Source organism: Dromaius novaehollandiae, chromosome 28 (assembly GCF_036370855.1).
Source record: "Dromaius novaehollandiae isolate bDroNov1 chromosome 28, bDroNov1.hap1, whole genome shotgun sequence".
NCBI classification, from domain to species: Eukaryota; Metazoa; Chordata; class Aves; order Casuariiformes; family Dromaiidae; genus Dromaius; species Dromaius novaehollandiae.
In genome coordinates, this window is record NC_088125.1 from 4,779,051 (window position 1) to 4,797,666 (window position 18,616).

General features: G+C 74.3%; 1 protein-coding gene across 4 annotated transcripts in view; it reads right to left on the reverse strand.

Annotated features, from left to right (window-relative positions):
* Positions 1 to 18,616, reverse strand: part of KMT2D (lysine methyltransferase 2D) — a 30,379-nt gene that overhangs the window by 11,478 nt on the left and 285 nt on the right. For 2 of the 4 annotated variants that reach the window (XM_064498513.1, XM_064498515.1), the window contains exons 2-35: positions 16,215 to 16,298; positions 15,997 to 16,117; positions 15,696 to 15,916; positions 15,506 to 15,612; positions 15,226 to 15,388; positions 14,947 to 15,112; positions 14,753 to 14,867; positions 14,515 to 14,681; positions 13,860 to 14,374; positions 13,421 to 13,567; positions 12,479 to 13,332; positions 12,125 to 12,238; positions 11,625 to 11,735; positions 11,443 to 11,547; positions 10,962 to 11,143; positions 10,715 to 10,879; positions 10,249 to 10,358; positions 10,119 to 10,166; positions 9,554 to 9,769; positions 9,299 to 9,442; positions 9,102 to 9,218; positions 8,801 to 8,925; positions 8,394 to 8,583; positions 7,846 to 7,920; positions 6,864 to 6,968; positions 6,397 to 6,588; positions 5,989 to 6,073; positions 5,642 to 5,886; positions 5,283 to 5,356; positions 5,149 to 5,199; positions 3,237 to 4,970; positions 2,724 to 2,897; positions 2,477 to 2,625; positions 88 to 2,177 (exon numbers count right to left, since the gene is read on the reverse strand). In XM_064498513.1, the coding sequence (XP_064354583.1) occupies positions 88 to 2,177; positions 2,477 to 2,625; positions 2,724 to 2,897; positions 3,237 to 4,970; positions 5,149 to 5,199; positions 5,283 to 5,356; positions 5,642 to 5,886; positions 5,989 to 6,073; positions 6,397 to 6,588; positions 6,864 to 6,968; positions 7,846 to 7,920; positions 8,394 to 8,583; positions 8,801 to 8,925; positions 9,102 to 9,218; positions 9,299 to 9,442; positions 9,554 to 9,769; positions 10,119 to 10,166; positions 10,249 to 10,358; positions 10,715 to 10,879; positions 10,962 to 11,143; positions 11,443 to 11,547; positions 11,625 to 11,735; positions 12,125 to 12,238; positions 12,479 to 13,332; positions 13,421 to 13,567; positions 13,860 to 14,374; positions 14,515 to 14,681; positions 14,753 to 14,867; positions 14,947 to 15,112; positions 15,226 to 15,388; positions 15,506 to 15,612; positions 15,696 to 15,916; positions 15,997 to 16,117; positions 16,215 to 16,263 (9,226 nt within the window). In that variant the 5' untranslated portion in view covers positions 16,264 to 16,298. Of the gene's footprint in view, positions 1 to 87; positions 2,178 to 2,476; positions 2,626 to 2,723; positions 2,898 to 3,236; positions 4,971 to 5,148; positions 5,200 to 5,282; positions 5,357 to 5,641; positions 5,887 to 5,988; positions 6,074 to 6,396; positions 6,589 to 6,863; positions 6,969 to 7,845; positions 7,921 to 8,393; positions 8,584 to 8,800; positions 8,926 to 9,101; positions 9,219 to 9,298; positions 9,443 to 9,553; positions 9,770 to 10,118; positions 10,167 to 10,248; positions 10,359 to 10,714; positions 10,880 to 10,961; positions 11,144 to 11,442; positions 11,548 to 11,624; positions 11,736 to 12,124; positions 12,239 to 12,478; positions 13,333 to 13,420; positions 13,568 to 13,859; positions 14,375 to 14,514; positions 14,682 to 14,752; positions 14,868 to 14,946; positions 15,113 to 15,225; positions 15,389 to 15,505; positions 15,613 to 15,695; positions 15,917 to 15,996; positions 16,118 to 16,214; positions 16,299 to 17,939; positions 18,070 to 18,616 lie in introns of those variants that run through there. The other 2 variants (XM_064498514.1, XM_064498516.1) reach the window with 2 other exon arrangements.

Below are 18,616 nucleotides of genomic sequence, written 5' to 3' on the forward strand. Positions count from 1 at the left end.
CGCTTCTCCCCGGGACGTCTCCCCGCCGCAGCCGGGGCCGGCTCCGAAGCGCCGGCCCGGGCAGCCCCACGTGCGCCCGGCCCCTACCTGTGTCCGGGAAGAAGCTGTTGGCCAGCTGCTGCTGCATGACCAGCTGGGGCGGCTTCAGGCCCAGGGCGGGTGGCTGCACCCCGGCCATCGGCTTCTGCACCAGCACCTGCTGCTGGCCCTGCTGCTGCGGCAGGGCCACCTGCACGCCGTGGGGGGCCGCCAGGACGTGGGGCTGCGCCGGCGCCATGCCCATGTGCCCGGCCAGCGCCGGGCCCTGCTGCGGCACCCCGAGCCGCGACTGCTGCGGCTGCATCAGCTGCTGCCGGGGCATCAGCCCCAGCTGGAGGGGCGGCTGGGGGGCGCCCAGGCGGGGCGCCTGTCCCTCGGGGGGCTGCCCGGGCGCCGTGGGGTGCATCATGGGGTGCCCCGGGGCCGGGAGGTGCGGCGGGGCCCCCCGGGGCAGGTGGGCCGACATCTGCTGCTTCTTCTGCAGCTCCTTCTTCTCGTGCTCCAGCAGGTCCTCGATGAGCAGAGGCAGCTCGCTGGCCACCAGCGAGCTCTCCATCTTGTCCAGGTCATCGGCCGGCGAGTGTCGGGCGCTGCCCAGGCCCAGGGCACCGCCATCCAGCTCGAACTTCTCCAGCAAGGGGCTGCTCTGGCTGCCCAGCTGGGCTGAGGCCAGCCCGCGGCCGGGGCCGGCGTAGGGGTCCTTATCCAGCATGGGGACGCCGGCGTGGCCGCTGTTCGGGAAGTGAGTCAAGCCAAGGCGAGCTGGGCCAGCCCCGGGGCTCAGGAGGGTCTGGCCCGATTTCAGGGTCAGTCCGAGGGAGACGGAGATTTTATCTGTGCCCTGCAGGGCCTCCGACTTGATGGGGACCGGGAGCCGCTCGGGGCCACCAGCAGTGAACTGGCAGGGAGATGTCTTCAGGCAACCGTCCTCCAGCTTGGGCTTGACGTCCGCAGGCAGCGCGCCCGCCTTCGCCTCCAGGCCCTGCGTCTTGAGGGCTGAGTCAGGGGCCAGCGCGGTGCCCGGCGCGCCGGGAGCAGGCGCCAAGCCCACCCCCGGCACCAGCCCTTCCTTGGCCGCCTCCCGGTCCTCCGCAGCTGGAGCCGTGTCCTTGCTGTCCCCGGGGTCAGGGAGCTTCAAGCTGGGCGCCGGTGGCTCCGTCTTGAGCTGGGCCTCGCGCTCGGCCTTCTCGTTGGCCGACTCAACCAGGCGGAGGTGCTCGTTGAAGATATCCTTCTTGTCGCCGGTGTCCAGCTCGGGGTCGGTGTAGGCCAGCAGGTCGAACTCGTCACCGTTCAGCAGGTCATCGAGGTGGGGGTCCGCCGTCTCCAGGCTGTCCAGGTTGTCCAGGTCGTCGTCCCCTTTAGCCACATCCGGGTCCAGGCTCAAGTTGGCCAAATCGTCGTCGTCTTCCAGGTCTTTGTGGGAGCCGAAGTCGTCGTCCAAATCGGGCTCTACCGGGACCTCGCAGGGCAGCCGCCCCCCTTCCAGGCTCAGGTGGCTCTTGCCCGGGGCCGGAGCCGGCGCGGGGTCGGGAGCGGGGCTGTCCTTGGCGCCCTCGGGGCGGAGGGCAGGGCCGGAGGCCAGCGGGCGCGGGGGGACGTGCTGCAGCTCCAGGCCGGGCGCGGGGGCGGCCGCCTTGGCGTGGGGCTGGTGGTGGCTGTTGCTCATCTCGGCGCCTTGCGGGGAGGCGGGCGGCAGAGCCACCGGCATCTTCGGGGGCTGCAGCGCCGGGGCGGGGAGCGCCTGGACGGGCATCACGGGGGCGCAGAGGCCCTGCGGGGCGCCCTCCTCCCCCGGCAGGAAAAACCGCGGCCGGGGCGGCTGCGGGGCGAAGGGGGAGCCCACGACCCCGCCGGGTCCCTTCTGCACGTTGTGTCGCAGCTCGATGAAAGGGGCGCCCAGGGCGCCGGGCGAGGCGGGCACCGGCTCGGCGGGCGCCGGCAGACGGGTGCCCAGGCCGCCCACGGCGGTGCCGGCGGCCGGCGGGGCGAAGCGGGAGGCGACGGGGAGCCGCAGGGCCGCGGCTGCCTGCTGCTGCTGCTGCTGCTGCTGCTGCTGCTGCCAGAGGTGCTGCTGCGGGGACGGCGCCTGGAAGACGCCGCGGGGGTAGAAGGCCTGGGGAGGCCCCACCGCCGCCCTGCAAGACACCGCGGCGTCAGGACTGGCTCGGCACGGCCCACGGCCCGGACCCACCCGAAGTCCCGCTCCGCGGAGCCGCCGCCGCGCTGCCGCCGCGGGTTGGACGCCCCGGGGTGCCCCAAGCTGCTCCGGGCATCCAGGGAAACCGCAGCCGCTCCCATCCCACCGGGAGCGAATCCGGCAAGCGGGAGCTCAGCTGCCGCCAGGGTGAGACTTGGCTGGTCTCTAACCACCCCCGGCAGGACGAGCCCGGCCCGGTTGCTGGGAACGGCCCGTTTGGGCCCCCCGAGCACTCACCTCCCGTTGATGTCCAGGGCGGACGGCGTGGCGGGTGGCGGGGGCCGGGAGAGCCGCTCGTCCGGCGCGAACGCTGCCTGCACCATGACGGAGCCGGGCAGCTTCCCCCCGCCGGCCGCGGTGGCCAGCGTCCCGAGGAGGCCCTTGTCCTGGGAGGGCAGAGAAGGGCACGGCGTCACCCTGGCCGTCCCTCCCGGCACCCCCCGGCTCGCCGCCCCCTCCCCATCGCTCCCCGCAGTCCCCGTACCTGTGCCGGCTGGTACGGCACCATGCCGCGGTTCAGCTCGAAGCTCTGGCTACCGGCCTCGGGGGCCCAGGCCGCCGGCGACGACGAGGCGGCCGCGGCAGCGCTTTCCTTCTCCTGCCGCAGGCTGTTGCGCTGGATCTGCTGGCGGATGAGCAGCTCGCGGAGCCGCTGGCGCTGGGGGGAAGCCGAGCGTTAGGACACGGGGCAGATGCAACCCGGGTGGGGGACGCGGGCAGGGCGAGCCACGTGGGGCAGGACGACGGAGCAGCTCACGGTAGGACCCCGTGGTACCCACAGAGATGGATACCCGGAGCATCCACTTTTTTGGCTGTGCCAGTCTATTCCCCCCCCGCCAGGCTGCCTGGACCCTTTCCACAGCTCTAGCGAAGCAGTGACAAGCCCAGAGCTGGACCCCGAGTCCCATCGCGATAGAAGCTCCCGTTCTACCCTCACGTCCCATCCGAACCGCGAGCAGACGCGACCCGAGCGCAGGCGGCCGCACGGAGCCCTCACCTGCCTCTGCTTCTCCAGCTCCGACTGGCTCATGGAGCCGAGGGCCCCGTCCTGGCCGCTCGGCAGCTCGGCCAGCTCCCGGTTTGGGGGTGCCGAGAGCCCGGCGGCCGCCTCCTCCCTCTTGTCGGCCGGCGGCCCCAGCGCGGCTCGGGGCAGGTAGGCGACGGAGGCGTCCTGCTGCTGCGGGGCGGCCGGGGGCTGCTGCGGCAGCACCGAGGGGGGCCGCAGGGGCGAGAGGCTGTAGGTCTCGGCGGCCCCCGCGCCCGGCCCCAGCGGGCTGCCGGCCTGGTGGAAGCCGGGGGAGGAGGCGTAGGCCGAGCTCTGGGGCTTGCCGGGGACGTAATGGCTGTTGATCCCGTGGGGCTGGTGGGACGGGGAGCCCTTGAGCGGCTCCGAGACGGCCGGGGGGAAGGTGAAGCGCATCGGGGGCTGGCCGCCCGGGAAGACGCTGGCGCCGGGGGAGCGGGCAAAGGGGGGCTGCTGCCCCCCCGGCGCCTTGGCGTGGGGCTCGCCTGCCGGGGTGCCCCCGAAGCCCCCGCCGGCCGCCGGGCTGTGCGAGAGCGGCACCGCCTTGAAGCCCGGCTCCGGCATCTGGGGCCGGGGGGGCTTGTGCAGGGGGGTGAAGGGGTCCCGGGACTGGGGCCGGGAGGGCGGCTGGGAGTAGGGGTCGGGGGACTGGAAGCGGGGGGTGACGGGCGACTGGCAGAAGGCCTCGTTGGAGAGCGGCCGGGGGGTGAGGGGGGACTGGGAGCTGGACTGGGACTGGGGGCTGGCGGGGACGCGGGAGAAGGGCTCCGAGGGCAGGGAGCGCGGCGGGAGGGCGCAGCAGCCCTCGGGGGGCTGCGGCCGGGGCGTCAGCGGCGGCTGCGAGTAGGGGTCCGAGTAGGGCGACTGGCGGTAGAGGTCGGGGTGGCCGGGGGGCGAGGGGGCCAGGGGATGGGGGTCGGGGGGCCGGTGCCCCAGCCCCGGGCTCTGCGGCTCTACCTGAGAGACCCGTGGGGTCAGGGGGGCTTTGAAGACGTCGGCCGCTTTCAGCTCGGCGGCGGAGAGGTGGGGGCCGCCCGGGGAGTCGCCGTAGCCCGCGGCGGGGGCATACCCGGGTGAGCAGACCCCCAGGGCCCCCCCTTCCTCCTTCTTCACTTCCAGGCCCTTCTTCTGCTCCCCGAAGGGCAGGGGCGAGAGCAGGGCCTCGGGGGGCCGGGCCCCGGGGCTCCCCGGCACCGAGAGGTTGTCCAAGGAGGGGCAGCGGGGCTTCAGGAAGGGGTCGGGGGTACCGGGCTGATGGCGGGGGGTGCCGGGCGGCGTGGGGTGGAAATCGGGGGGCTGGGAGCCGGGGACTGCGCGGGGGCCAGGCAGGGGCTGGGGCTGGGGCTGGGGCTGGGGCTGGGGCTGGCCAGGGAAGGGCTGGAAGGCAGCGCCGGCCGTGGGGCTCTGGCCTAGGGGAGAGGGGAAGCGCGGCTCCAGCGCGTAGGCAGGCGCCGCGCCGTAGGGATCGTGCGAAGGCACTTGGGCGGGGGACTGGGGCGGGAGCTTAAGGAAGAGCTCGCTGGGCGACTCCGGCCCCCCTCCGGTGCCCGCCGGGGGCTTCAGGAAGCCCTCGCCCGTGGCAGGCGGGCTGCCGATGTAGACGGGCTGTGCCCCCGGCGGCACCGGGATCCGCAGGTGCAGCGAGGGCCTCTCGGGCTTGCGCAGTCCCTCCCCTTTGGTCTGCTTGTTGATCTGGCTCTCGGCCTGCTGCAGAGAGAGCCGGGGCGTCAGGGCCACGGGGGGCTGCGGGAACCCCCCTGTCCTCTCCCTGCGGGCTGGGGAAGGGGCTAACGGGGCAGGAGCCGAGGGCTCCGGGTCTCCCAGGGCCGGGACAGCCACCCCAGGGCCCCGGGACCGCCGGGCGCCTCGCCTCTCCGGCACGTACCTTCTGCACCTTGTTGATGCGATGAGCTGCCCGGTTATCTTTGGCCTTTTGCTAACAGAAACACAAAGCCAGTTGACTTGCAGCCCCAAATGCCCGTACCCCCCGCCCCGCCCTGGCGATGCCCGGACACTCACCAAATAGGGGGCTTTGTCTGTGGCGGGGACCTTTCTCCAGAGCTTCATGATCTGTTTGCAGCGGCTCGACCAGTCTGGGAGCCCAGTGGGAACAAATGACACAGAGGGAAAAGACACGTCAGTCTGTGCCTAACGAGCCCCCCCCGACCCTAGGCGGGTGGCTGCTCCCATGCGTTAATGCGAACTCCTTGGCATGGGCCATCCACTGAGTCCCCCGATCGCTGCAAGGAGCCAAACCCCACGCCAGAGCAGACAGGGTTTCTCCTCCGAGCAGCAGCCCTGGGGCCAGGCGCCTCACGCTGTGCCCAGCTCCCTCCCCGGCTCTGGCCACGGCAGCCAAGGCCCCCCCAGGGCCCTACCTGGATAATCCTGCTTGAGGTTGGGGAAGTTCATGTTGGCGTAGAGCACGGGCGAGATGGTGGAGAGCTCGCCCAGCTCCTCGTCCTTCTCCCAGCGCTGCAGGCTGCGCTGGTTGTAGGACAAGCCGTCGCCCTCGCCCTCCGTGGTGGGTGTCGTGGGCGTCGAAGGGGTGGTGGCGGCCGAGCTGCTGGCCCAGGGGCTTTCGGGCTCGCAGTGGTCCGGGCTGAAGAAGCCGCTCCGCTCCCTGCACGGGGGGAGAGGATGTCACTGGCTGGCAGGGCACGGGGAAAGAGGGGGTGCCGCAGGACCAGCCCCGGCATCCCAGCTCCCCTGGCCCCCCACGTACCTGCTGTCAAGGAACGGGGACTGGCAGACTCCCGAATACGACTCCAAAGAGACAGTGCCGGAGAGCGACCCCAGGGAAACACTCCCTGCAAGGGAAGACGGAGAGGCTGCAAGGGGGGCAGAGCTGGGACACAACCCAGCACCCGAACAACAGGAGACCTTCCCCGCGCACCCCAAAACACTTTCCACATTCCTCCCTGGGGCAGCAGGGACAACCCAGGAGATGGGACCCTCCTGCTGTATTCCAGAGGCTGCTCTTCAAAGGAAAGAGCAGAGCCCTGATGGGGACGAGGACGCGGCACGCGGGCTTTCCCCGGGCAGGCAGCGAGCCCTGCCCTTCTCCCTGCTCCCGCCGGGGCTCCCCTATGGTGCCGCATCCAGGCTCTGGGGCCGCGCCGCCTCCACCCACCCTGTCCCGGCAGCTGGAGGTCTCCTTGCAGGAAGGGCCGCTGGGAGAGCTGCGCCCGGCTGGGGTCCTGCCCTCCGACGCCGGCCTCCATGCCTGCTGCCACGCAGTTCAGGGGCTGCTCCCCACGCTCCGCGGAGCCCAGCACGTCCTTGAAGAGCTGCTGGACGTCTTTGCTCTCCATTTTGGGCAGCTCTGCACAGGGAGGGGAGAAGAGGAGCTGAGCGATGGCGGGCAGCGCGCCACGCGAAGCTCGCCCTGCACACTGCCGGGAACTGGGAAAGGAGCCCAGGAGCGCTGGCACCGACCGCCCCCAGCATCAGCCCTCTCATGCCCTTCGCAGGGAATTAAAAGGTGTCGGGAGAGCGGCGATGGCCCGGCTGCCGCTCCCTGCGCTTTGCCCCCTGGAGCGGGGGCGGGCGCGGGGGCGTCTTGCCCCATTTCCCCCCAGCAGTCACGGATGGACTCACCTTCCGTGGGGATCTTGTCAAGGTCGGAGCTCAGGGCGCCCTCGCCGGGGGTGGCCGGCTTCTCGGCGTCCCCAGGGTCCGGGGAATCCTTCAGCTCCTCGGCCCCTGAGAGGAGGAAGAAGGAGCAGGATACTCTCAGCACCCCCTGGGGCTCACCACCCACCCCGGGACCCCCACCCTGGCTTGGCACTCACCCCAGGACCCCTACCCACGCTCAGCACCACTCCAGGGCTTGGCATCGCTCCCCAGGTCCCCCACTCTGGCTCAGCACCCCCCACCAGGACCCCCACCCCAGCTCTGCATCCCCTTAGGACCCCTATCCTGGCTCAGCCCCATCCCAGGACCCCCAACCTGGCTCCACATCCCCCCCGGGACCCCCACCCCAGCTATGCACCACTTTGGAGCTCACTGACCCCCCCCCCAAAAGGTGCCCTGACGGGGGTCCCAGCCCTCCCCATTGCCCCCCTGTGTAGCCCAGCTCTGGCTCCCCCAGTGGAACCCAGCCGGGGGGGGCCAGCCCTCTCTATTGACCCCCCGGGCGGGCACAGCCCTCCCCATTGCCCCCCGGCTCGCTCGGTGGGGCGCAGGAGCCCCCGGCCGGGCCGGTGCAGGGGGTCCCCAGGAGGACACAGCCCCCTCGGCGCCGCCGTGGAGGACCGCCACCGGGTGGCGCGCTAGGTAGCAACTCTATGGTCACGACGCTGGAAAAGCATGCTGGGAGACCACAAAGTCTCCACCCCGCCCTCCCGCTCTGCCTAGAGTGTACACTTTAGCCATAGAGGTGCCTCGCTGTGCTAGAGAAAACAAACTGCACCCATCTCTATGGTTTTAGAAAGAGACGGTCTAGGCCGCGTTTCGATGGCCACGGGAGGACTCTGTTTTTGGGGTGTCTCATTTGCCAGCAATAAGTCTCATGCTGCCCCAGGGCCTCATTTACATCCCCGGGGCCTCATTTACAACCCCGGGGGCCCCCGGGACTCACCCAGTTCCTCGGCCTTTGCCTCGTCCTTGGCGTCATCATCAGGGGCCGCGGCGCTGCCATCGGTGCTGTCGTCCCCTGCCAGGTGCCAGGCCTCAGCGGGGCCAGGCCACCTCGTGGGGCACCCGGCAGCCCCCCGGCAACCCCCAAGTCCTCCAACAACCCGTGGCATCCATGGCCACCTCCAACAACCCCCAGAGTCCTCCAACAACCCGTGGCATCCATGGCAACGCCCAGAATCCTCCAACAACCCTGGAGCATCCATGACAGCCCCCAACAACCCCAGCATCCTCCAACAACCCCTGACAACCCTGGAGGCCTCCAACAGCCTGCAGCATCCATAGCAACTCCCAGCTGCCACCAGTGTCCTCCAACAACCCCTGGCATCCATGGCAACCTCCAACAACCCCGGAGTCCTCCAACAACCCACAACATCCATGGCAACCGCCAATAACACCAGAGTCCTCCAATAACCCCCAGCATCCTCCAACAACTCCCAGGTCCCCGGCAACCCCCAATGACCCCAGGGGCCGGGTCCCGCCGGTGCTCACCTCGAGGGTGGGTGGGGGTCTCCCTTCTCTCAGGGGGGGCACCCTGCAGCGCCCCGGCCACGTTGGGGTCCCCCTTGGGCCGTGGGGCGCCCTGGCCCAGGCAGGGGCGGGCAGCCCCGTCCCCCACGCCGCCCGCCGCCAGCAGCGCCTTCCGGCTCAGGTCCATGAGCGCCTTCCCGAAAAACGCCTCCTGCCAAAGGGAAGGTCCCGTCAGCGCCATGGGAACCCCGTCCACCCCAGCACTGTCCCCCCTCCATCCCAGCACCGTCTCCAACCATTCCAGTACCACCTCCAGTACCATCCACCACCCATCCATCCCAGCACGGCCACCACCTCCATCCACCCACCCACCCATCCATCCCAGCACCACCACCTCCATCCACCCATCCACCCCCGCCTGCCCTCACCTGCAAGTAGGGGGGGAACATGTCCTCCAGCTTGCTCTTCTTCCGCCCCCGGCGCTTCTTCTTCTCGTCCCCTTCTGCCGAGCCCGGGTCCAGGCCGCCCTCCGCCGGGAGGTCTCCCGGAGCCCCTGGGAACGCTGTCCCCGTGACCATCTCCCCCCAGAGGTGCTCAGGGCGATTCCCACGCACTGGGAAAGCCTTGGGCACAGCACCCCGCGCCCCAGGGGCACCCCCCCGGTCCCTCTCCACCCGCAGGGGACGGGGGTGCCGGGGTGGAACAAAGGGAAGGTGACAGGGGCCCTACCATCCTCCGGGTGCCCCTCGGCGCTCAGCCCCTCGCGCCCCACTTCGGCCAGCACTGCCGAGACCTTCTTCAGGCGGGTGTGGGACTTGCGCTGCCGCACCATGAAGCCGCCGATGCCTGGCGGGAGGCAGAGGAGGGTCACGGCAGGGCCGGTCGCGGCTCCCCGCCTCGGGGCGGCCCCGGGCACCCGCGCTCACCGGGACGGTATGGCTTGCGCTTCCTCTTCTTGCACTCCTCCGGGTCCTCCAGCCCTTTGCCCGAGTCCACGTCGGCGCCGCCGTCGCGGTCGGGGCTGGCCGGAGCCTCCAGCTTGATCTCGCACTCCATGTGCTCGACGCCCACTGCGAGGTCGGGGACGTCACCGGGCGCCTGCACGGCGAGGGGGGACCCCGCGCCCCTCCCTGCCCCGCACCCATCCCGCCTCGGAGCCGCCGTTGGGCGAAAAAACACACCTTCAGCCTTGAGCAGCTCGTCGGCGTCCAGGTCGCCGTCCTTCTTGTCGTCGGGGCCCAGCGGGTCGCCCCCCTCCAGGACGCCGTCGCCGTTGAGGGTGCCCGGCCGCGTCTTGCGCTGCCGGCGCTTGTGCAGGGGCGACATGGAGAGGTTGCGGAGCACGGCCATGCCCGTCTCCGTCAGCCAGACCCCCTCGAAGCGGAAGTACTGGGGCTCTGCCGGGAGGAAAAGAAACCGCGCTGGGCACGCAGCAAGTGCCAGGCACGTCCCCGGGGAGCCCACGTCGCTGGAAAGCACGTGTGCCTGGAAAACCTGGGGTCCCGGGGAGCCCACAAGCACTGCCAGTGCCAGCTGTCCATCCACCCCACCGCCTCCGTCCATCCATCCATCTGCCCCAACACCACCTCCATCCATCCACCCACCCACCCCAGCACCACCTCCATCCATCCACCCACCTGCCCCAGCACCACCTCCATCCATCCACCCACCTGCACCAGTGCCACCTCCACCCACCCACCCACGCCGGCATCACCACCTCCATCCAGCCGCCCCAGCGCCACGTACCTGGCTCCTTGATTTTGACCGAGGCAATCTCCGGAGGAGGCACGGGGACTGCAGAGGGAGAGAGGCAGATGTGAACCCCTGCTGCCTCCTGCCTCCCCCCTCCCGGCGAACCCCCGTCCCCGGTGCTCACCGGTGGGTTTGACCACGTAGGGCTGGCAGGCGCTACAGTCGAAGCCCTCGTCTGCCGCCTGCTCCACCTCCTCCTCCGTGAACAGGCTGTCACACGCCGCGTGCAGCCACCTGCGGGGAGCCGGGTCCAGTCACACGGGGTCCGGGACCCCCGCGAGCGCCCAGGGCCCCATGGGAACGGCTGCCCCAGCCGCTCGCGGGGACGTTTCCAAGCAGGGCCGTGTTTCCCCGCACAGCTCAGGTTCCCCGGCTGCAGGGCTTCACCCCACGCTCAAAAACACCCCGGGCAGGAAACCTCAGGGATGAGACGCTGCTGGACCGCGCGGAGAGCATGAAACCCTCTAAGAGGGACGAACCACCCCCCGACCCAGCTCCGAAGCTCCCCGGAGGTCCCTGAGCACAAATTCACCCCCAGGTTGACCAGGAGGGGCCCAACCCGGCCGGGGAGGGGGCGGCGCGGGGCTCACCGATCGCAGTGCCGGCACTGGATGAGCAGGTCGTCCTCCACGTACTTCTCGCGGCAGACGGGGCAGACGACGAGGCTGGCGCAGGGCGCGCAGTGGGTGTAGTTGTTCTGCCACTCGCAGTGGAAGCCGGGCGACGCGGCCCCGCACTGCACGCAGCACACGCACCTGGGGGGGGGAGCCGTCAGCCCCAGCCCCAGCCCCAGCCGTGGCGGTGGCCCCCGCGCCCGGCTCCCGCGGTGCCGCTCACCACTTGCACTTCCAGCCGCCCTTGGGCACGGTCTGCAGCGGCGGGTCCAGGCAGTACGTGTGGTAGCTGATGTCGCAGTCGTCGCAGAGCAGCAGGCGGGAGGGATCGGAGGCCTTGCCGCACACCTCGCACACGATGCACTCCACGCAGCGCCAGCCCTTCAGCAGCATCACCTTGGTGATCTGGGCGGGGGGGGGGGGGACGGTCGCGTGAGCCCTGGGCACGGCCGCGCGGACGTATGGCCCCCCCCGTGCACGGCGCGGCCATGCACCAGGGACACAGCACGGCCATGCAGCTATGCACCGGGGCACGGCATGGCTGCACGGGCATGCACCGAGGCATGTACCGAGGCATGCACCGAGGCATGGCACGGCTGCACGGGCATGCACCGGGGCACGGCACAGCCGCACGAGCATGCATCCCCCCAGCACGGCCCAGGCATGCCCGCCCCGAGCCGCGCAGGGGTCCCGGCGCCCCTCACCTTGCTGTTGACGCAGTAGGGGTGGTAGCACTGGGAGCACTGGGAGCAGGCCAGGAGGTGCCCCTCGGCCCCGCGCCCGAAGCTGCCGCACACCACGCACATATCCTGCGGGGAAGAGGCCGTGAGCGGCACCGGCAGGGCCGGGCACCCCATCCCATCCCGCCGCGCAGCACCCCGCTTACCTGCATGAGCACAAACTTGTCGGTGTTGGAGAAGAGGACGACCGTGTTCTGCATGGTGTCGTCATCGTCCTCGTCCTCCTCCTTGCTGGGCGAGCTCTCCACGTCGGCGAGCTGCGGGCAGAGCGCGGGGACGGGGGCTCAGGGCCAGCGCGGGGACCGGGGACACCGGCCACGTCCTGGCGCCAAACCGGGGGACACGCGGGGGGCAGCAGACCCCAAAGCCCACCCGCAAGCTTCCCCCGGGGGCTGGCTCGTCACCAGCCCCACGCAGAGGGCGAGACCCCCCCAGCCCAGCCCCGCCACCGCCGTCCCCGGGGAGTCGCTCCCCTCCGGGGTCCCCTGCCTGCCCCACGGCGCCCGCAGGGCTCCCGAGCCTTTCCGAGGGACGGGGACGGATGCTGGGAAAGGGGACGGGAAGGATGCTCGGCGCTCGGCCCTGCCACCTAGCAGCTCTGGGACCCCCCGGCCCCCTCCCCGCCGCCGCCCCGGCCCAGCCTTACTGCTAGGGTGTCAACGGACGAGGTGGTCGACTTCAGGCGCGCACGGCCCCGGCCCCGGCCCCCGTGGGACCCACCTCGGGGGCGCCTCCGCCCGGGGAAGCTGCTGCTGCGACCCTAGGGCCAAGGGGGAGAGGGGGGTTACGGCCGCCCGGACGGACCCCCGCCGCCGCGCGTCCCGCCTCGGGGCAAGGGCCGGGGGCACGGGGGGCACGGTGGTCCCCATCCCACCCCCCATCGCCTACGCACCGCGGGGATGCCCGGGAAAAGGGGAGCGCGGCCGCGGAGAGGGGGATCGCCCGTGAGGACGGGGCCGGCGGGACCCCCCCAGCCCAGCGGGACCCCCCAGCGCGGTACCTGCTTGACGCGGGAGCGCCCCGGGGAGCTGCGGCGCCGGCTCTTGTCCCCGTCGCCCTTGGCGGCCGGCTCGAAGACCAGCGAGTCGTCCGTCTCGGCGCCCAGCGGCAGCGAGCCGCCGTCCTCCTTCTGCAGGCTGCCGTCGGCGGCGGCCAGGGCCAGGTCGAGCGAGAGCGACCCGCCGCCCTCGGGGTCCGGCGAGCCCAGCAGCGGCTCCGAGCCGGGGAAGCTGCTGCTCGTGTCGCCCTGGCTCAGGTTCGAGATCTCGTTGAGGATGTCGGGCCGGGGCCGCAGGGCGGGGGGCTCGGGCCCCCCCTCCTCCCCGCGCCCCAGCAGCTTCTCCCCGGCGGCGCAGACCTCCATGGGCGTCTCGGGCCCCAGCTCCTCCGGCTCCAGCGGCTCGGGGGAGCCCTTGGCTTCGGGGTCCCCCCCCGGCCTGCCTTCCTCCAGCCCGTCCTCCTCGCTCAGCGGCGGGGAGCTCCCGCTGGTGCCCTCCCGCTCCAGCCTCGGCGCCTCCTCTTCCTCCTCCTCCTCCTCCTCCTCGGGCAAGCCCGGGAAGGGCCCCAGCTCCGGGGCCGGGCTGGCGCGGGGGCCGTCTCCGGGGGGGCTGGCCGGCGAGGCCCCCTCGCCGCCGGCCGTCTCCATCTCCTCGTCCTCGGGGGGCTCGGCGGGGGCCGGGGCGCAGGCGGGGGAGCCCAGCGGGGGCGGCGGGGAGCCGGGGGGCTCCGTGTCCATGGCGGCGCCGGGGCTGCCGGGGGGCTCGGGCAGGGCCGGGGCGGGCGGCTCGGGCACCTCGTCCTCCGCGGCAGCGGGCGAGGGGGGCGGGGGGCGGGCGGGCGAGACGGCGCGGAGATCTGGGGGGGCGGACGGAGGAGAGGGACGGTGACGGCGCGGCCCCTGGCAGAGACCCCCCCCCCGACCCCACCTGCCCCCCAGACCCACCTGGAGGCGCCGGGGGCGGCGGAGCCACCTCGGGGGGCAGCAGCGGCTCCGGCTCCAGCTCCATCTCCTCGTCGGGGGGCACCTCGAGGGGCACCTCGGGGGCCAGGGCAGGCGCCTCCTCCGCCACGTCCACCTCGGGGAGGAGACCTGGGGGACGGGGACGGGCGTGAGGGGGGCTAAAGGGGGCCCCCAGCCCCCCCCCAGCATGGCCTGGGGCAGGAAGGACACGAGCATCGCTGTGCCCTGGCCCGGCACAGGGACAACCCCCGAGCAGGACCCCAAGCCACCAGGACACCCCCATGGGACACCGCAGCACGCAGCCGGGGTCACCAGGCTGGGAGAGGACCCAGGCATCCTGCCCTCCCTCCTGCCGCGGGACCCCCCCATCCATAGGGACGGCGGGAGGGGAAAGGGGACCGATGCAGAGGCTCCCGCTTACCCGGTGGCTTGGGGTCCTCCTCGGGGGGTGGCTCGGGGTCCTCCTGGGGGGGCAGCTCGGGGTCCTCCTCGGGGGGCGGCTCAACCGGGGGCAGCTCAACGGGCGGCAGCTCGATGGGGGGCAGCTCGATGGAGGGTGGTTCGTCGGGGGGTGGTTCATCAGGCGGCAGCTCGCTGGGAGGTGGCTCGTTGGGGGGCAGCTCGTCGGGGGGCGGCTCGCCGTCGTTTGGGGGTGCTTCGTCACCATCCGGGGGTGCCTTGCCGTCGTCTGGGGGTGCCCCACCGCTGTCCAAGGATGCCCCGACACCATCCACGGGGGCCCCATCGCTGTCCGAGGATGCCCCGCCGCCGTCCGGGGGTGGCCCACCGCCGTCTGGGGGGTCCCCGCCACCATCCGGGGGCTCCCCGCCACCGTCCGGGGGCTCCCCGCCGGGCTGTGGCTCCTCGCCGGGCTCCGCGGGCTCGGGCTGCCGCATGGGCACGTCGACCGTCTCGCCGCGCTCGGGGGACGCCGGCCTGGATGGAGGGGCCGGGTGAGGGGAGCAGGTCCCGCCCCGGCACCGAGGGACCCCCCACAGCCTCCCCGGCCCCCCCGGCCGCAAAAGCGGGGACCGGGTGCGCTCCCCCCCCCCGCGGGCTCCCCTGTCCCCACTCACGCTGGGGCAGCGGGGGCCGGCGGGGGGCCGGCGGCCGGGTCCCCGCGGGCGTCCTCGGCGCTGCGCTGCTCCTGGCACCCCTCGCACACCGAGCAGTTCTTGTACCGCTGGCAGCCGGGGTCGAGGCCGGCCGGGCGCAGGCCGCACGCGGAGCAAACGCGGCAGCTCTGGGGGGGCAGAGGCACGTCAGGGGCAGGGGCGGGAGCGGGGCCCGGCCCCCCCCGGCCCCGGGACGCACCTTGCACTTCCAGGAGTCGGTGGGGAGGCTCTCGATGGCCGGCTCCATGCAGAAGGTGTGGTAGCCCTTGTCGCAGGCCTCGCACACCAGCATCATGGAGTCCTCGCCGGGCTGCCTGCGGGGCGCGCGGGGGCCGTCAGCGCCGCCCGCCCAGCCCCGGCCCCCGCCGGCCCCCCCGGCCCCGCGGCCCTCACCTGCACGTTTGGCACACTTTGCACTCGGGGCACTGCCAGCCGGCGCGCGTGCGGGGCGTCAGGGCGACGTCCAGGCAGCCGCCGTGGTAGTGCTGCCCGCAGCTGGTGCAGAAGAGCAGGTCCCGCAGGTCGCCCGGCCCGTCGCACACCGCGCACCGGGCGTCCTCTGCGCGGGAGAGAGCGGGGCCGTCAGGGCCGCCGGCCACCCCGCTCCCCCCGCCGCCTCCTCCGGCCCTCGGGACCCCTTCCCGGGGCGGCGGGACCCCGGCCCGCACGCACCCATCTGCGCCGCCTCGGCCACGTGCTCCGGACACAGCAGCCGCAGCGTCTTCATGGACTGGAAGGAGCCGCTGGCCGCGGCGCAGGGGAAGTGGTAGAGCCGGGGACAGCCGGCCGCCCGGCACGGGATGGTGGCCCCCATCCTCCGGCAGTGTTCACATTTCTGCAAGCGGCGAGAGCTCGGCACCGTCAAGCACGGACGGACGGACGGACGGACGCAGCCCCGCCCGCGGGGCCCGGCCCGGCCCCGAGCCGCGCGGGGGTCCCGGCGCGGCCTCACCTGTGAGATCCCTGAGAAAACTGCTCTGTCCACGTGGGCCAGCCCCGCCGCCGCCGGCAGCACCCCGGCCGACCAGGCCGCGCAGCAGCGGTGCACCCAGCAGTGCCCTGCGGGGAGGCGGCGTCAGCGGGGCCGCGGCGGCACCGGGGGCCGCGGTATCACCGGGACCCCGCGGCGCGGCCGCGCTCACCTGTCGGCTCGAAGAGCTGCGCCGGCGACACCGGCTCGGAGAAGCCGACCTGCGCCAAGTCGTCCCCCGGCGGCGCCGGCCCCGGCCCGGGCTCTCCGGCAGCCTCGGGCGCCGCCGGCCGCTGGGGCCAGTCGGGCGGCGGGTTGAAGCGCTGCAGCTCCCGCTGCCCGTGCAGGCTCCAGTCCCCACAGTTGCAGAGGGCGCAGCGGCGTGCCGGGGCGCTGGGGCGCGCGGGGCCGTCAGGGGGGTGCACGGGGGGGCACCGGCCCCGCGGCACCCCCGAGCCCCCCGCGCCCCTCACCTGCCGGCCTGGGGAGGCTCCTCCGTGCCCTCCGGCTCCGGCCCCGCCGAGGCGCCTTCGGGCGGCTTCAGGGGGTCTCCCTCCGCGCTGCCCGCCTCCTCCGAGGACGCGGCCCCGTCGGCTGCCGGGAGAAGCGGCCGTGGCACCCCCGGGGACGAGCACCCCCCCCCCCCGCCACCGGCGGCCAGCGGCACCCAGCCCGGGCGCCCCGCGCTCACCTGGCGTCTCCGCGTCCTTGTCCTCGCCGGGCGGTTTCTGCTCGTCCATCCTGCCTCCCGCCGTCCCTCCGCAGAGGCCCGCGGCTGCAAGGGCGCGAGAGCCATGAGGGCCCGGCGCCCGCCCCGGCCGTGGGCCGCCCGCGCTCCCGGGCTGCCAGCCCCGGCGCCCCTGCCCTGCCCTGCCCTGCCCTGGGCGGCAGCGAGGCCGGCGGGTGCCACGAGCCTGCTGGGGCTCAGCGCGCCCGGCAGCCCCTGCCCGGCCAGCAAGGACGGGCCCGAGCAGCCGCCACGTGGGACGTGCCACAGTCCCTTGTGCCCAGCCCCGGGGGGACACGGCCCCCAGGGAGGTGGGAACGGGCACCGCAGTGGCTCCGGGTGCCCGGGGGGGGGGGTACAGGCCCCAAAGCCCCCGTGCACCTCCAGGGCCCGCGGCAGAGCACGACGGCCAGGGCGATCCCCGCGTCCGGCGAGGCGAGCGGGGAGCAGGGCTCCCGCGGCCCCGCCGTGAGCAGCCTCCCACCTCCCGCGCCTCGGTTTCCCCAGGGCCGGCACCGACCCGGCCGAGCACCCGCGGCGCCCGGGGTCCCTCGGGGCGGGCGCCAGGGACACGCGGCCGAGCCCCCCCCACCCCGCCAGGTCCAGCCCCGCCGGCTTTCGCTCCCGAGCACCGAGATTTGGAAGTGACGCCACAACCAAAGTCACAGGTTAAGAGGTGACCGGGAGACGTGGCGGGGCAGGGGGGTCCGCGGCCCCCCGCCACCCCCATTTCTTCCCAGGGGCAACGTTGAACCCGCAGCCCCAAAGCCAGGGCAGTCCGGGCCCGGCGGGGAGGGGGACGCGCAGGGCCGCCCGCTCGGGGCGGGGGAGAGCAGCGTCTCTAAGTGGCTCCCAAATGTCACCCGAGACCAAGCCGAGCCCGGGGAGGGGGAGAGGGGCCCGGAGCGGCGGCCGGCGGGGACGGGGACGCGGGGCCAGGACGTGGCGGTGCCCCCGCTGCCGGGCTGCTCCGGCCCCGCGGGACGCGCTGGCGCGGGGCGCAACGTGGCCCCCCACGCGCTGTCACCGTCACCCGGGGCGGCCGTCACCGCAGAGCCGCTCCGAGCGCCCCCGAGCCGCCGTCCCAGCGGCCCCGGGCGGCCCCCGCTGCGGGACGGGACCCCCGGGCGGCCCCCGCGACCCCACCCCGGGCCCGGCGGCAGCACGCAACAGGTAGCGGAGGGCAGGGCCGGCGCCGCGGAGCCCCACGGGGGACGGGGCGGGGGGGGACGGGAGCGGAGCACCGGGGCCCGGCCAGCCCGGGGCTCCCGGTGTTGGAGGGGCCGCGGCCCGGGGCCCCCGCGCGCCTCGCGCCCCGGCAAATCTCCTCCGGCTCCTCCGTAATCCACGGCGGATTAGAGCCGCCCGGCCGGGCCCGCGGCCGCCGAGCCGGGCACCGCGGGCGGCCCGGGGGGGCGGCCCCGGGGAGGGGGGGGGTGGGGGGGGCGCCCGGCCGCCTCGGCCCCACGTCACCCGCGGCCACCGGCGCCTCCCGCCGGGGGGGTGGGAGGGGGGAAGCGCCCCCAGCGCCGCGACCCCCCGGGACCGGCCCCCCCCCCCCCCCGCCGCCGCTCCCGGGGCCCCGCGCGCAGCCCCGCCGCGGAGCGGAGCCGCCAGGCCCGGGCGCCCCCCGGGCGCCGCCGCCGCGGCGCGGCCTAGCGCGGCCCCGCGCCCCCGGCGCGCACCTACCTGCGCTCAGTCGGCGGCGCGGCGGCCCTCAGCCCGCGGGGCCCGGGGGCTGCGGGCGGCGGCCGACATGGCCGGGAAAACGACGCGGAGAGGCGTCGGCGCCCGCGCCGGGGGGCGCCGGGCCGCGCCGCCGCCGCGCGCCCCGACGGCGGGGCCGGGCCGCCCGCGAGCCGCCCGCCCGGCGCCCTGCGCGCCGCCGCCGCGGCCGCCCGGGCCCCGCCACCGGGCCGCGCACAAAGGGAGCCCGCGGCCGCGCTGCGCCCCGCCGCCGCCGCCGGAGGAGGCCTCGCTCGCCGCCGCCGCCGCCGCGCACGCGAGCCCGGGGCGGAGCGCGGCCCGGCGCGGCGCCGCTCGGCTCGGCTCGGCACGCGGCGGCCCGGGGCCCGGTTGCCGGTCGCCGGCGCGGCCGCCCCGCGAGGGCAGGCGGCGGCTGGGGCTGCCCGGTGCGGGAGCGGCGGGCCCGGAGCGAGCGCCGAGACTTTTCCCTTCCGGGGGGGGGGAGGGGGGAAGCGGAAAACGGGGAGGAAAGAGCGGGCACCGGGGGAGGGGAAGTTTCTCAATGGCCCGGCGCGGCTACACTGTAGCGAGCCGGGCGGAAGGGACCGGGGCCGCGGCGGGGCGCCACGCGGGGGGCGGCGGGGCCGCGGCCGCCGCCTGCCCCGGGCCTCCTCTCTTTC